The 15,651-nt window shown below is 39.9% G+C and overlaps 1 protein-coding gene across 6 annotated transcripts in view; it reads left to right on the top strand.

Moving 5' to 3' along the window:
* The window catches only part of TMEM132B (transmembrane protein 132B), a 529,452-nt gene extending 514,163 nt beyond the window's left edge, over positions 1-15,289 (top strand). For 3 of the 6 annotated variants that reach the window (XM_055239058.2, XM_055239060.2, XM_055239062.2), the window contains exon 9: positions 225-15,289. In XM_055239058.2, coding sequence (XP_055095033.1) covers positions 225-1,370 — 1,146 coding nt within the window. In that variant the 3' untranslated portion in view covers positions 1,371-15,289. The remainder of the gene's footprint in view (positions 1-224) is intronic. The other 3 variants (XM_055239063.2, XM_055239064.2, XM_063614750.1) reach the window with 1 other exon arrangement.
* The last annotated feature ends 362 nt before the right edge of the window (positions 15,290-15,651 follow it).

A 15,651-nucleotide genomic window follows, 5' to 3' on the forward strand; every position in this document is an offset into this window, starting at 1 on the left:
TTAATGCAGTCGTTAAAGTATATTATTTATTCCTTGTACCAGTGAGGCTACAGCACATTATTGATGCCGGTTCAACCAGTTCAAGGCATAACAAGAACCGTTCAAGATTATAAAACTATAGAAATCTCCTTATATTTAAACAATTCATATAGGAAATTATACTTATGTTTTCAAATTTGAAGGAATCTGATTATAACCTAATGCTTTGGTTTCATTTTCCTTAGGAGGCAATAGTAAGTTCTTGGATTTTGTTCAGTGATGGTTCGGTGACACCTTTAGACATTTACGATCCTAAGGATTATTCTGTTACTGTCTCATCATTGGATGAAATGGTGGTGTCTGTCCAGGCAAACCTTGAGTCCAAATGGCCAATTGTGGTTGCAGAGGGTGAAGGACAAGGGCCTTTGATTAAGTTAGAAATGATGATAAGTGAACCTTGTCAGAAGACCAAGAGGAAGAGTGTTCTTGCCGTGGGTAAAGGAAATGTCAAGGTCAAATTCGAACCAAGTAGTGATGAGCACCAAGGAGGCAGCAATGATATTGAGGGCATAAATCGGGAATATAAAGACCACCTCAGTAATTCCATAGAGCGCGAAGGAAACCAGGAGAGAGCAGTCCAGGAATGGTTCCACCATGGCACACCTGTTGGCCAAGAGGAAAGTACCAACAAAAGCACAACCCCCCAGTCTCCCATGGAAGGGAAGAATAAGTTACTCAAAAGTGGTGGTCCAGATGCCTTTACAAGCTTCCCCAGTCAAGGGAAGTCACCGGACCCCAATAATCCTAGTGACCTCACAGTGACCTCAAGGGGGCTAACGGACTTGGAGATTGGCATGTATGCCCTGCTCTGCGTCTTCTGCCTGGCCATTCTGGTCTTCTTGATCAACTGCGTGGCGTTTGCCTGGAAATACAGACACAAAAGGTTTGCTGTGAGTGAGCAGGGCAACATCCCCCATTCCCACGACTGGGTCTGGCTTGGGAATGAAGTGGAACTTTTGGAGAACCCTGTTGACATTACACTCCCGTCGGAGGAGTGCACAACCATGATAGACAGGGGCCTGCAGTTCGAGGAGAGGAACTTCCTTCTGAACGGCAGTTCCCAGAAGACTTTTCATAGTCAACTACTCAGACCCTCTGACTATGTCTATGAGAAAGAAATTAAAAATGAACCTATGAATTCTTCGGGCCCAAAGAGGAAGAGAGTCAAGTTCACTTCCTACACCACCATCCTCCCAGAGGACGGCGGCCCATACACCAACTCCATCCTGTTTGACAGCGATGATAACATCAAGTGGGTCTGCCAAGATATGGGGCTGGGGGATTCACAGGACTTTAGAGACTATATGGAAAGACTGCAAGACCAGATGTAAACTCCTTTCTTATGTTTGTATTCACCTTTATGCCTTCTGTTTTTTGAATGCTGGAGCAGTGAGTTTGATCAGCAATAGGGGATGATTTAACAAAGTTTGATTTGTGGAGGTCTGGTGGGATTCATTTCTCAGCAGGTAAAAGAGGTCTGGAGAGCTATGGAAGCTGGGTTTTAAGTCTGGAAATGCCTCTAAAACAGCCACATGTGGGGACTGGAGAAATTCTAAGACAACAGTTTTATGGACTGCCTGATACGAGCTCAGTGCAAATGTATTAAACCTGACCCCACAGACATTGTTAGTCATCTTGTGACAAATGGCCATGTGGAATTAGAAAAGATTTGGGTGTTGATTTTTCTATTCCTAGACCTTTTAAAGCACAGTGGACACTTATTGCCCCTTGGCCTGAGTTTAGACATACATGAAAGATGACTGAATGTAGCTATCCTGATTTGTCATGAGCGCTGCTCATTATTTTTATATACATTTGCACCTGCACCTGTTCCTTTGACCTCTGGAATTCTTTTTGAAACATGAAGAGAAGAAATTTCGGTCTTTTCCTTGAGCTCTGTTTGATTTACACGAGTTTTCTTCCCTGGGATTTGCCATGCCATGTTATTTCCTGGGTCTCCATACAGGATGTCAGGTTTTTCCAGTTTTCTGCACTTCATCATCTAGGGATAGTATCCAAGAAGCTTATTCTCACTTTGTTTTTCCTTCTTTTTGTTGTTGAACTTTCTTGTATAACACTGGGACAAAGGGTTTTACTTAAAATGTTAATGTACAGTGAGGGAGGGCCATCTCTTTACAGTTTTCTACGTGAAGTTTCAAAAATTTGGAGAAAAGTTGTCCATCACAGACATTTATTTTTATTCTCTGCTTGTTGAAAACTCATGGGGAACTCCTGGAGTGCATTTCTGAGGGTAAAAAGGCCCCAGCATAGCTGTATTTATACAAGTGCTTTATGGCCAACACAATTTATTATCCAAACTGAAGTCTTAAAGTAGACTTGACCTACACAGAAAGGAAATTGCCTAGGAAATAGATGCAGATTACACTTTCCATTTTACCAGAACAAAAGTTTTTTTTTTTTTTTTTTTGAATAAGTAGAATGACATTTCAAGTTAGCAATATATAGAAATCCATCCATACAATGACCAAAAAAACCAAAAAAAACCAAAAAACTCAATCATACTCTGGCAGAGATAAAACATTGACAGCGTGTGCATTTGTGGAGAGCAGCAGTGGGTTTCCCCCCAAAACCCATACAAATAAATGACTATTCCAGAACTCAAGAAGCAGCTATTGTAGAAAACAAATTTAAAAACCACAGCTATTGAGAAATCAAAATGGCAAGAGAAAAAAAGAAACAACTCCTGCATAATGGTTAAATAAAAATGTTATTTTAATAACATCATGAATGGTCTTAAGGCAAAAATTTCAGATTAGCAAAATGTAATGACATATTTATTAAGATCGTATTATTGGAAATGTAGACACTGGACTGATATGCCTCATTATGAGCTTTACTGAGGCATTTGCATCTCTAAGAAATATAATTTTAAAGGCCCAAAGTAGAAAGGATCTGCAGGAGGTCGCCTGAAGCAGTGCCCTGACTCCAAATGGCTGATAACTGAGCTAATCCAAGGAGAGGCGTTCAGCTGTTCTCCTATTATAGATTTCCTTGGATGGGAACATGACAACCCAGCCTCCTCTAGCCATGACGTGGCAGCCAAGAAGTTCTTCCTGTATCTCTGGCCCACAGGACTGTAGTATGTTTGTGAACAGTGCTGAAATTGCAAGTGATGTAGGCCTGACCTCCAGAGCCCAGTGTTCAGTTAGTTCTATAAAATGGGGCTTAGGAACCGAAGCTGGTGAAGTTCCCAAAATAGTTCAGTTTGATGGGATAAGGAAGCGAGGAGAGCCAGGCATTAGCTGCAAAAGGAGCTTGCAGAGAGATGGCTGACACTTTATGGGAAGATTCCTCAGTCAGCCAAAAGCTTTTCAAAGAGTTTGGTGCAGAGGTAGCTCAGAGCCAACCATACAGGACCGAAGAAAGTTCATGTGCTGATTGACACGTAGCTATGCAGGTGAGTCGGCTCCTTCTGGGAGGCTTTTCAGTCCTCTCTCTCTTTGGATCTCTAGCATTCCAGAAAGACTGGGAAATCATTTCTGAAAATGAAGAACCTCCGCTGAAACAGGGAGGAAATCTCTCACACACATACAGCAGGGTCCTGCCCACTGGTAAAGTGAGACTTTGGGTAGGGGGTATAACTGGGGAGGAGGTAAAGGAAATTATCCCTGCCATGGGGAGTGTTATTAAGGAACATATAAATTGGAGCATTCCCTCTGATGGCAGTGCTTGATGGGGTGCAGGGAGCAAACTGGGGAGCATTCAAACATGCCAGCAGGGCTGGAAACTGGCCGCAGTCCTGAAGATGCTTCTTGTGATAACTTAGAGTCACCCTGAGTGATACAGCTCCTGTGTAGCCACCTTTGCTCCTTTGTGTTAAAACCCGGTCAGTTCAAAATAACAATCAAATGGAAGGCCATGGGGGAAGGGTTCCTTCCACCATATAACCCATACCCAGATGTATAGAAACACATATACATACATATACCCGTGTGTGTGTGTGTGTGTGTGCATGTGTGTGTGTGTGAATACTGAAGAGCCAGACAACAAACTATTTAGTAAGAATCAACAGTGACTGTCAATTGTTCTCAGATTTGGCATGGATACTATTTCTCACGAAAGAATTTCATTAAAATATTTCCTCCTCTAAATATTTCCTGAAGTTTATAAACCATGGGTTATAGCACCTTGTTTTCCACCTAGTCAATATACAACTATTAGGTGCTGTGCCCCAAAATATCTAAAGTGGGGGTAAAGATATAAACTATTAAGCCATGAAATCTAATTTTCTGGGGACCATGCATTTGCCTGGATTTTCCAGGATTTTATGGCTGATAGACCCAAATTATTAGTCTTGATAAATAACCTGAACCAAACATTTATAGAGTCCCTTCCTCTCCCATGGGAATGGAATGCTCAGACTCCCGCTGAGGGAGACACCAGCAAGCCTCTTGAGAAAGCACCAGACAGTGAACTCTGTGGTCACATGAAGGGAGGTTCAGACGCTAGACGACCAGCATATGACCTGGAACCACTGAGGATTGCAACCGCTGCCTCCAGGGTCCAGATGTGCTGCAGTAGAGGCCAGAGCACGGGAATCAAGAAACAGCTGCCACACCAAAGAACTGATGCTTAAACACACAGGTGTGTTGCATTTGAGAGAAGGCAAGAAGAAAAGACAATAGAAGGTTACCCTGGAAAAGCAACACCTAGCAAACCTCAGAATACTCCATGTGTCCCAAGAGAAGGAAGAATTGACTTCCTAGCTGTTGTATATTGCACACTGGCCAGGATCAATTCTCAGGCTATAACAATCCTGACTATCTAGACAGAAGTTTCTATCTCTAAAGTCATGCAGGGGGAAAGTTGATGAAGTTTCGTCCCATTGCCACATCTGTAGACTAAGTAATTTGTAACTTGCTAACTTTTAAGTTTTAGAACGTCCGCCTTTGTGCATTTTGGTAGCATTCTTGTTTGATTATTTTAGAAAGAGGCCTTCCCATTGCTGGGATGTTGGGGCCCTGTCAGAGAACTATTAAGGCTCTGTGAGGGAACTATTCAGTCTCACAGCCAGGACCACAGAGTGCGGTTTCATCTGAACCCTACGTTTCAGGGACACCAATGTGTTTTCTACTCTAGTTACCTAAACATGGTCTCAATTTTCCATTTCATTCTCTGTAAATGACACAATAGATGGTTTATAAACTCAGCAACCCTCCCCTTTTATTAAAATTATATATATGTGATGTAATGCATATCACCTGTCATGTAAAGGGACAGTATGGATGGTGGGAAAGTTATGCTAAAATATGGATTGCAGATATTTTTGTATGTAATATAGGCAATATAATGAAACACCGAGTTTTTTAAAGTGAAAGCATGCAAAATTGTAGCTTTTAAATGTACAGACATCCCACTCAAAAATATCTAAACTGATAGTGGGAAAAACATTTGAGACCTAATAACATCTGAATTTGGAATTCTGGCCTAGAAAGGCTGTGGCTTATGTGGGGATTGATGATGGAATCTGCCAGAACATTTTCATCTTATTCTTCTTGACTTCTGGATTTTTTCCTTTTCTTTTTTCCTGGAAATATTTCGGAAATAAAGTGACTTCATTTTTCAGCATAAAGGTATATTCTAACCACAGGGTAACACATCGTTTTTAACATGAAAATAAACATTTAAACATTCTTCAGTTGTTTCATTATTTTATCTGCATGTTCCCTAAAACAGCTGTATGGTTGGCTATAATATAGATTTATTTTTTCTTTTCAGCCAGAGATTTTAATACCCTTGATGCAGTAATAAATGGACATCAAAAGAAAACCTTTCTTAAAAGTTGCCAACACATTTTACCTTGAAGACATTTCTTATTTGTTATCCTGGTAGGCTGGGGAAAGCTCTCCAGATGTCTCAGAAAAAGATCTCCTGTGTCTCATGGCCCCGCCCAGGGTCAAACCATGTTGAAAGTCAGTGCTGAAATGCATGATGCTGCGGGTGTTTGAGAGCCTTTGACCTCTGTCCACCCTTTGGTCTTTGCTCGTCAATGGCTTGGTCTTGTATATGTATTTGGGGCAGGGGCTTTGTACTGGGCCCAGGGTGCTGAGGTTTCCAGAACAGGCAGAGCTCTAGAGACCTAAGAAAACCACAGGACAGGTGAGGATTCTATTTGAGAGGCCAAAGTAGATGTTTCAGCTGAAAGACGGGTGGTACACTTGCCAAGTCCCTAGAGGGGCTAGAGGCTCTCTGTTGGTGTGTGTGTATTTCTTGAAACTGCAGAGTCGTTTCTGGCATGCTGGCAAATGCTGCTCCTTGCTTTCAGGATGAATAGGGATGCCTCTTTGGCAATAATTTGACGTGTCATAATAAATGCCCAATACCAGACCTAATCTTTCTCCAGGCCCTTCAGATACCATTCAAGTAACTGGGTGTAAACACGGGAGTTGGCTTTGTGAAACTGAGGCAGGATTTCCTGCCTCTAAACTATTGGCAGCAAAAGAGCCAAAAATGTGCTCCCGGGTGCAAAACCCCAGCCCCATCAGAATCGCTTCTCAGCAGTTTGGGTAACTGTTTTCCACTAACAGCTTCCTCCTTGTCTTTTCCCTGGGAAGATGGGAGCCCTGACACAGAACTCAACCAGTCCAGCACTTTGGGAGGCCCAGGTGGGCAGATCACCTGAAGTCAGGAGTTTGAGACCAGCCTGGGCAACGTGGTGAAACCCTGCCTCTACTAAAAATACAAAAATTAGCCAGGCGTGGTGGCACGTGCCTGTAGTCCCAGCTACTCTGGAGGCTGAGGCAGGAGAATCACTTGAACCTGGGAGGTGGAGGTTGTAGTGAGCCAAGATGGTACCACTGCACTCCAGCCTGGGCAACGAGAGCAAGACTCTGTCTCAAACAAAAACAAAAGAAGAAAAACAAAAAGAACTTAACCAGTTCTCCCCAGATCTCAGCGTGCATGCATATATAGAGTTTAGTAAAATATGTTTCAAAAAAAGAAGGATAAAAGAAAGTTTGAAATAAGATTTGTGAAAGAACGAACACTTTATATTTAGGTTTTGTGTGTGGGTGCAAAATGTAAACATGGCATTTGAAATTTTTTGGTATTGAAATCCTTAATGCCTGTTAGTTTCTTTATGGTTTCATACAATCGAGATAGGTTCTGAAGTCTTTTTGTTGTTTGCTTTTAGAAATTTTTAAAAATACAAAAAAAAAAGCGCAGAAACATTTTCATCTGGGTTACTGTGTTTATAGACTATTCTATGGCTCAAGACAAATAGGGCACCATCATTTTCCAGATAAGAAATAACAGTTCAAGTTCATTAGGGAAATTATCTTCCCAGTCCAAGCAAGCAATAACGTTATCAACTTACAATACTGGACAATCTTCATATTCTAGGAGATGCCTTTAAAATTTCTTTGGATTTAATTGCTGCTCTTGGTCAGTTGTTCAAATGAAACATTGTAATTTTATGTTAACGACAAGAGTCTCACGGGAGTCTCTTTAGATGCTGCAGGAACTGAGAGGATAGAAGACCTCTCTATACATCTACATTGCCCATTGGAGTAAAGCACTTTACGAACAGAGAGATGGATGCCGCTTTGGGATTTGGGGTCTGTGTGATGCTGATTTTTTTCAAACCTATTTGGAAATATTGCTTCTTTGGGATGGCTGAAATAACTTTTGACCTGACACATCTTTCTGTACTTCCTGTGGCCAAAACAGCAAGTGAGACTTTCTGTTTCCCATTATAAGGCTGGAGCTGAAATAGTCTGCCACGTTATTGTTACCTCCTTTGTAAGAATTTGACTTTCTGAATGAAATAACAGAATGCCAGTGTCAACACTGACCATATGATATCGTTATTTCACTTAGAGATGCTTCCTCAAAGAGCGTGCCTTTTTCCTCCATCATAACTGCTTTAGGATCTCTGTTTTATCCACGTATTTCCCACATAGTAGAAGCATTTTCCATTTCCATGAATATTACAGGCTGAGAAGGAGCACACATCTGGCACTGATAAGCACACTGGCCCAGGCACTCAGCCTTCTCATTTCATTAATCTGGTTGGTGACAGTTTCCATCGGGCACACCTGGAAATGTCCATCGGACCTATTGCCGTCTCAGTTGCTGCAATGCAGTGAATTACCCCAGAGCCACCAGTTCACATGCCCAAAGATGAACTGGCCCATGGAGGGACTTGATCGCCAAGTGACTTCCTTTCTGTAGTTATCCTCTGATATGACCCTTATTTTGGACTTCTAGCAAGGGCCCCCATTCAATGTGGATTCCAAGAACAAAACCAATTGTCCAACCTCCATTACAGGGGTCTCCTAGGTATTCCCCACACATTATTGTGGGCATAAGCAAACACCACAACTATGAAAGGCTGAGAGTGGAGAATTAAGTTATAAGGAAATGATCAAACCTAGGAAAAAATAAGTGGCTATAAAACACTGAAAGATAATCACATCCACATAGCGCATATCATGCAGCAGACCCGTGCTCTTAGAGGGAGGTAGTGTGTGTCTTCCCATGGCAAATAATTTTTACAATACTGCTCATGTATAATGTGTGTCTACAGGGCATGCTGTTGTCTCAAAATTGAAATGTGCATCTTAGGTATCAGTTCCCAGCCTCAGACTCTTCTCAGGCAGGTGGACTGGATCTCAGCTGCAGAACATAGTGAGTGGCCAAACCTATACAGGCCAGCCAGTAGTGTGCTTTGGGGTGATTGCAAGGCAGCAAACAGTGGGGACAAGTTTTGTCTGGCATTTGAAAAGGTGTTATCCCTTACTTTCCACATTTCTGAATCGGATTCTTGTTCCCTGGTAAACGCCAGATATTATAAACAGAGCATGCTGTTATGACATTGTGCTTCTATATACCTTTTTGTATAATGTATCTATCTCATTATATTACCTATGGTTTCAGTATGATCTGTTGTGTATGTTCCACCGTATATTTAATGTCTCTGTAAAGGCACTTCCAAACATTTTGAAAACGAAGAAATAAAACATGTTGGATGATTCCTTGTTATAGTAAAACAATTAATTGGTAGGTTCCAGGAAATAATCTTTTCTTCAAACAGGTGTTCAGAGGTAGATATTCAGATGTCCTTAAGTCTGCCATAGAGGAAGCTATGTCTTCAGGTTCTTGATGGCAGTTATGGGCTGAGACCTTGAGAATAAAGGAAAACGATGGCTTATTTAAGCATAAGGGCAAGATTCCCAGAGAAATGGGCTGGCTCTCGAGCCCCAAAGAAAATACTTTGGCAAAACATCATGTTGGGCCCTAGTCTACATTAGGAAGGGACCATCCAGAAAGAAGACAGTGGTGCCCCGTGAATGTCTATAGCTAAGACATGCAAACTCAATTCTTGGAAAAGGGGAAGAAAAGTCAATTTTTCTTTAAAGCTGACAAAGTTGAGTTTTAATGAGAGAAAAAGCTTTATTCAGATATGTCTCTGCCTGTAGGGAGAGGTTTGAAGTGGCAGGAAAGTATTTATGAGGTCTGAGTGGCAGGAAAGCTCATTCAGGCACCAAAAATTCCAGTTCATGTTCATAGTCTTGGGATGTGTTACATTTAACTTCATAACAACTAAAATATTTCAATGTGTTGAGTCTCCACTGCTCTGCAAATATTAACCAGGAAAAGGACCTCTACCATGCCATACCTCTACCCTCTCCAGACAATTGGCTTTAATAGCTATGTTGCCTGAACTAATGTCTGCCATTGCTAACTAAAATCTCTTAGAATTCAGCTTTAGAAATGCAAATACCCACCCATGATAGTGTCACGTTGGCTTTCTTAGATAACCGTGGCAGTCTTAAGCCAACATCCATGCTCTCTGTGATAGTTACATGGGTCTGTGGCAGTTTCTTAACCAATAGCGTGGTCAGCACTACTCTAGACATAAAGAGTTGTTTACAGAAATCCCTTCTCTTCGTGCAAAGGGCAATAACTTTATAAACAGAACATGGCTGAGATACAACCATTTCTTCGATGCCTTGACACTTCCTTTAAACAAAGATGCAAAACAGAACTCAAGAAGGCAGCATCTCCAAGACCTCTGACGCCACCTTGGAGCACGGTTAATCTACAGGTGAGTTTCCATGGTGGATTGGACACAAACTTGGCTTGAGCTACACATAATGGAGAACCTTGCTTGGTGCTACAGATTATTATGGGTCAATGCTGTTGAAAATTGATCTTTTAGTATTCTAAATATTTAAATAATACTTGTCCTAAAAATTGTTAGCATGAACTTGTACACTGTATATTCAGGTATTCTTGTTTTAAACCTGCAAGATTAATGACAATACTGACATTGACATTACCTACTATTGATAGTTTTTTTTCATACAAAGCAGGGGGGAGCTTATATTTCTAATTTCAGTGTTTTTTACTTTATTTCACAAAATCTCAAAGACATTCTATGACCTAGGAGCCTTCCAGTGCCCTTTTCAGCAGGAATAAGAAAGCATATTTGGGCCGGGTGCGGTGGCTCATGCCTGTAGTCCCAGCATTTTGGGAGGCCGAGGCCGGGAAGATGACTTGAGGTCAGGAGTTCGAGACCAGCCTGGCCAACATGTTTAGTGAAATCCTGTCTGTACTAAAAACACAGAAATTAGCCAGGTGTGGTGGCGCACACCCGTAGCCCCAGCTACTCAGGAGGCTGAGGCAGGAGAACCACTGGAACCCGGTAGGCGAAGGTTGCAGTGAGCCGAGATCACACCATTGCACTCTAGCCTGGGGAACAGAGTGAGGAAAAAAAACGTATATTTGGATTTTTATACATTATGGTGTCTGTTAACTGGATGACTAGTGTCCCTTTGTGTGTGCATTGAGAAGGTGATCAGAGATGAAGGAGGAAAAATCAGGAAAGCGATGTTAACCAAGAGCCAATTCAGGGAGCATATTATTGTTCATCATTGTCACTCTATATGAGTCATATCTGTCCTTGGGTTGGGAGGGTTCCTTCCTATTTAATTAGGAAATGTTAGCCCTTAAAGCTCATCTAGGGAGCATGATTAAATAACTGCTGCAAGTCTGAAGCTGCTGTACCTGGAGGATCTATAAACTAAAGAGCTCTTTGTCCCTACAAAGGAGTGGATGGGTGCAGCACATCAACATGGCACATGTATATATATGTAACAAACCTGCATGTTGTGCACATGTACCCTAAAACTTAAAGTATAAAAAAAAAAAAGAGCTCTTTGGTCCTAACCTTTCTCTTCTTCTCAAGGAGCCTCTAAACTTCCCGTCTTTCCTTACGTGATCTGAAATCGAGTTATGATGTTTGGAGACCTCTGTCAGCCCTGTGGCAGTTCCAACTCATATCCAGACTCTCAAATGCAAAGGGGAAACTACCAAACCTAAAATGACTGCAGATTATGTTTAAATGCCTGCAAGGCTTAATATTATGCCAACTTCATCACTGCTAAGTTTAGAACCCATGAAATTTTCATGACGTTTGAAAACAATCCATGGTGGGACTTCCTAACTTTCCAAGAATTTTCAAATGCTTACAGTGAATACCAATAAATTGTAGCCTGTTGAAAATGATAAAGAGTATTTAAAACCAGATAATTTCATAGGCAAAACAATAACTTTACCAAATAAATGCATTTCATATTTACATGTGGTTTTACGATAAATGTTAGATATGCCTGGTAGTGGAACCTTCAGATGGAAGAGCATATGTGGGGTCTGCAGCAGCCCTGAGAGATGGCCCTGGTTCCAGGAATCACCTGATGTTTTCATCCTGGTGATGAGAAGTGTGTTCGGAGAAGGCACAGGAAATAGGAGACCTATTGGTAAATTATGGAACCAAGGGCGCTGTCCACTTTATTTTATTTATAACAATGAGTATGTGGTTGAAATATGAATATGAGAAGTGAAATACTTTTTAAAAACCTCACATTACCCCAGTCTTCAATGTTCTAGATTTTAAAACTACCAATATGCTTTACTTAACATAAAATTATAGGGCAAAATGGGAAAACAGCTTGTTTTTCATGTTGAGAGGAACACTTCCATATGAAATGGGAAATAATGATCCAAAATAACCACTAATTTGATTAATGTGACAATAAGAGGTAAAAATCCTCATTACCAGGTTTATGGATCTGGCAAAGAGGCAATGAAAACCCATGACTGCAGTGAGCTGATACTTTGAGGAAGAGAGAATTCTGGCAGTAGTGATTGGGTATAAACTCTTTATGGTCAGATTAAAGTCAAAATCATATTCCAGGCTAAGGAAGCAGCACACACAGAGGTATGGAGTTCCATGTTCTTGAAATGTAAGGGACAGGAGCTCAGTAGAGCCTGGCTGAGTCAGGGAACCTCACTGTGGAGCTCCGACTTTTTGTATCGTGACTCCTGTGGGAAGGGTGTGAGCTGGCCACCAGCAGGAAGGAGATGTGACCTGAGTTATATTTGAAAAACAAACCTACAGCATATCAGCCATGTACAGGGCTCTAGATTTGGGTCTGAGGTGTTAAGGTGTTTCTTACTCCAAAGAGTTTATGGTCATCTAGGAGATAGGTGCCTGGGAACGTGTCCTGAATTCTGTTCAGTTCTTAAATGGGGGGAAACAAGGGTTTAAAGGTGTTGATGGAGCACATGAGCTGAGTAGGCAGATTGGAAGTAAAATATGTTTGGGTCATACTGTAGTGAACTCTTTAGCATGATATTTCTCCAAGAGTGTTATAATTAAGCTTGGCCAGATTAGATGATGAAAAAAAAAAAGAAACAAATCACTAAAAAATATAATTCTGTGAACACATTCTGTTTTTGGGAATGCTTTTTAATCTTCTCCCATGAAGATTTTCAGGCCATATTTAAGACTTAGAAATATGGCTGTGAAAAAAAACATTTTAAGCATTCCTTAACTCTGAATTTTCTATACATTACCCACTTTTCTTTTTCATTTTCCCTATTTAAATTAATTATTAATTAGATTTGTTATTTGCTTATTTTTGTCTAAACCTATTTAAATCCTCATGGACTGCATTGCACACTTTGAGGAATGCTCCTGTAGAGTGTTCTGTCAATATTGCTAAAAATTCAAATTCTACTTTATTTTTAGTTTCAGCAGTGTTTTTAGGAAGTGAAAGTACCCGTGGAGAGAGAGGATGGGAGAATGGAGAGGAGGTGGATATTGAGTGATTTTAGAACAACTGTTTGATCCTATGGATTATTTGCTGTGCTTAAATACGTACCTGGAATCCGTAAAGCTTTGGGATTCAACACAAACCACAAAACCCATCCAAGAGTGACGAGTGGGGCAGGAAGGCAGGTACCTGCTCAGTTCGAGAAACTGTGAGCCCTTTTGAGGCTAAGCAAGGTAAATAAGCTAAATGCTTTTATAAAAATACATTTTTTTACAAGAAATAATCTGTCTTGTATCAGCCCAAACACTAATGAGATATTCACTCTAGAAAATCAAAATCAGCTACTTTTGCTTGAGTTTACTTGTTTTTCTAATTAGACCTTATTTTTTAGAGCACTTTTTGATTTATAGCAAAATTGAGCTGGAGGTTCAGAGATTTCCCACGTACGTCCTGCACCCACACCCACACATGTATGTGTAGGAGATTGAGTTCACCTTTCATTTGCTAACAGGCATATTGAGATACACTTCGCATACAACACAATTTAAAGTATAGAGTTCGGTAGCTTTTAGTATATTCATACCTTTACCACAGTCAATTTTAGAATATGTTCATTTTGCCCAAAAGAAACCCTGTACTTATTAGCAGTCAGTCCATTTTCCTCAACCCACTAGGTCTAGAAAGCCACAAATTTGTTTTCTGTATCTGTAGATTTGCTTTTTTTCCGAACATCTCATATGAATAAAATCATAAAATATGTGTATTTTGTGCCAAATTTCTTTCACTTAGCATACTGATTTCAAAGTTGATCCAACTTATAGCATATATCAGTACTTTATTCCTTTTTAGGGCAAAGAAATCTTCCATTACATGGATACCCCACATTTTATTTCTCTACCCGTCACTTGCTGGGCACGAGTTGTTTGCAACAAATATTCATATACATATTCTTGTGTGGACATATGTTTTCGCTTCTCTTGGGTATATATCTAGGAGTAGGATTGCTGGGTCATATGGCAAGTCTCTATTTAATGGTTTAGACTCAGTACTTTGTTTTCTGCCTTTCCACAGCTCAGTTTCATAAAGAGGCAGGAGCCTTTTGTTCAGGGCTCCTTGGCAGTAAGGTAATTTCCTCTTCTGCATTGTATCCAGCTGACCCTTGCTCAGTGCTGTTCTTTGGTGGAAAGACGGAATGCTGGGAAGCCAGCACCTCTTACTCCTTCTAGCTAGCAGTTTTACAGTGATAGATATAATAGATATCTTCAGCTAGTATTGTTGAATTATCTCTCTGATTCTGTCCAATTTTGCTTTATATATTTTGGGGCTCTGTTATTAGGTATGCATATATAGTCATTATTGTTATATCTTTGTGATGGTGTGACCTTTTTATTATTTTAGCACTTTTATATCTTTAGCTCTAATAACATTTTTAAAGATTGAAAGTTGATTTTGTCTGATGTTAGTACAACCACTTCAGCTTCTTTGTAGTTGCTGTTTGCATGAAGTATCTTTCTCCATTCTTTTACTTTCAATTTATTTGTATCTCTGGGTCTAAAATGTATAGATAGCACATAGTTGAATCTTTTAAAAAATACAGTTTATAATCTCTGATTTTTATTGGAATGTTTAATCCATCCACATTTAATGTTATGATTGATATAGCTGGATTTATTTCTGCCATTTTACATTGTGTTTTTAAAATATCTCATGACATTTTTATTCCTGTATTTCTATTGTACTTTTTTGCATTAAGAAACATTTTCCAATGTAATATTTTAATTCAATTGATAGATTTTTCACTATTTGTTGAGTTATTTTTGAGTGGTTGTGCTTGAGCTTGCCATCTATGTCTTAACTTCAGTTTTGTACTAACTTAATTCCAGGGAGACATAGAAGCATTGTTCCTATATAGCTCTATATCAACTCCCCTTTCCTGTGGTATTATTGTTATACAAGGTACACCATATATGTTACAAATTCAATTATTTATAGTTATAATTATTACTTTAAATATATCATTTATGTCTATTAAAGAAGCTGAGAGCAGAGAGGAGATAAAGTATATATTTATAGAGTTTGTTATATTAAGCCTCTTATTTGTCATTCTGATTCTCTTTATTTGTTCTGGTGGACTTGAGTAAATATGTGATGTTATTTCATTATGCACACACAGCTTTGCTCCTTGTCATTTTATTTATGCTGTCTTTCTCAAGTATATTGCATTTAAATACATTATAGGTCCAACAATTCAAATATATTTATGTTGTGTTATACAATTGCTTTTTAAAATCAGTTAAGATAGAAGGGATATGCACTGATAGTATGGTTTTTAAAATTATACTTTAAGTTCTGGGTTACATATGCAGAATGTGCTGTTTTGTTACATAGGTATACACGTGCCATGGTGGTTTGCTGCACCCATCAACCCATCACCTACATTAGGTATTTCTCCTAATGTTATCCGTCCTCTAGCCTCCAACCTCCCGACATGCCCCAGTGTGTGATGTTCCCCTCCCTGTGTCCATGCGTT

Source organism: Symphalangus syndactylus, chromosome 13 (genome assembly GCF_028878055.3).
Source record: "Symphalangus syndactylus isolate Jambi chromosome 13, NHGRI_mSymSyn1-v2.1_pri, whole genome shotgun sequence".
Lineage (NCBI taxonomy): Eukaryota > Metazoa > Chordata > Mammalia > Primates > Hylobatidae > Symphalangus > Symphalangus syndactylus.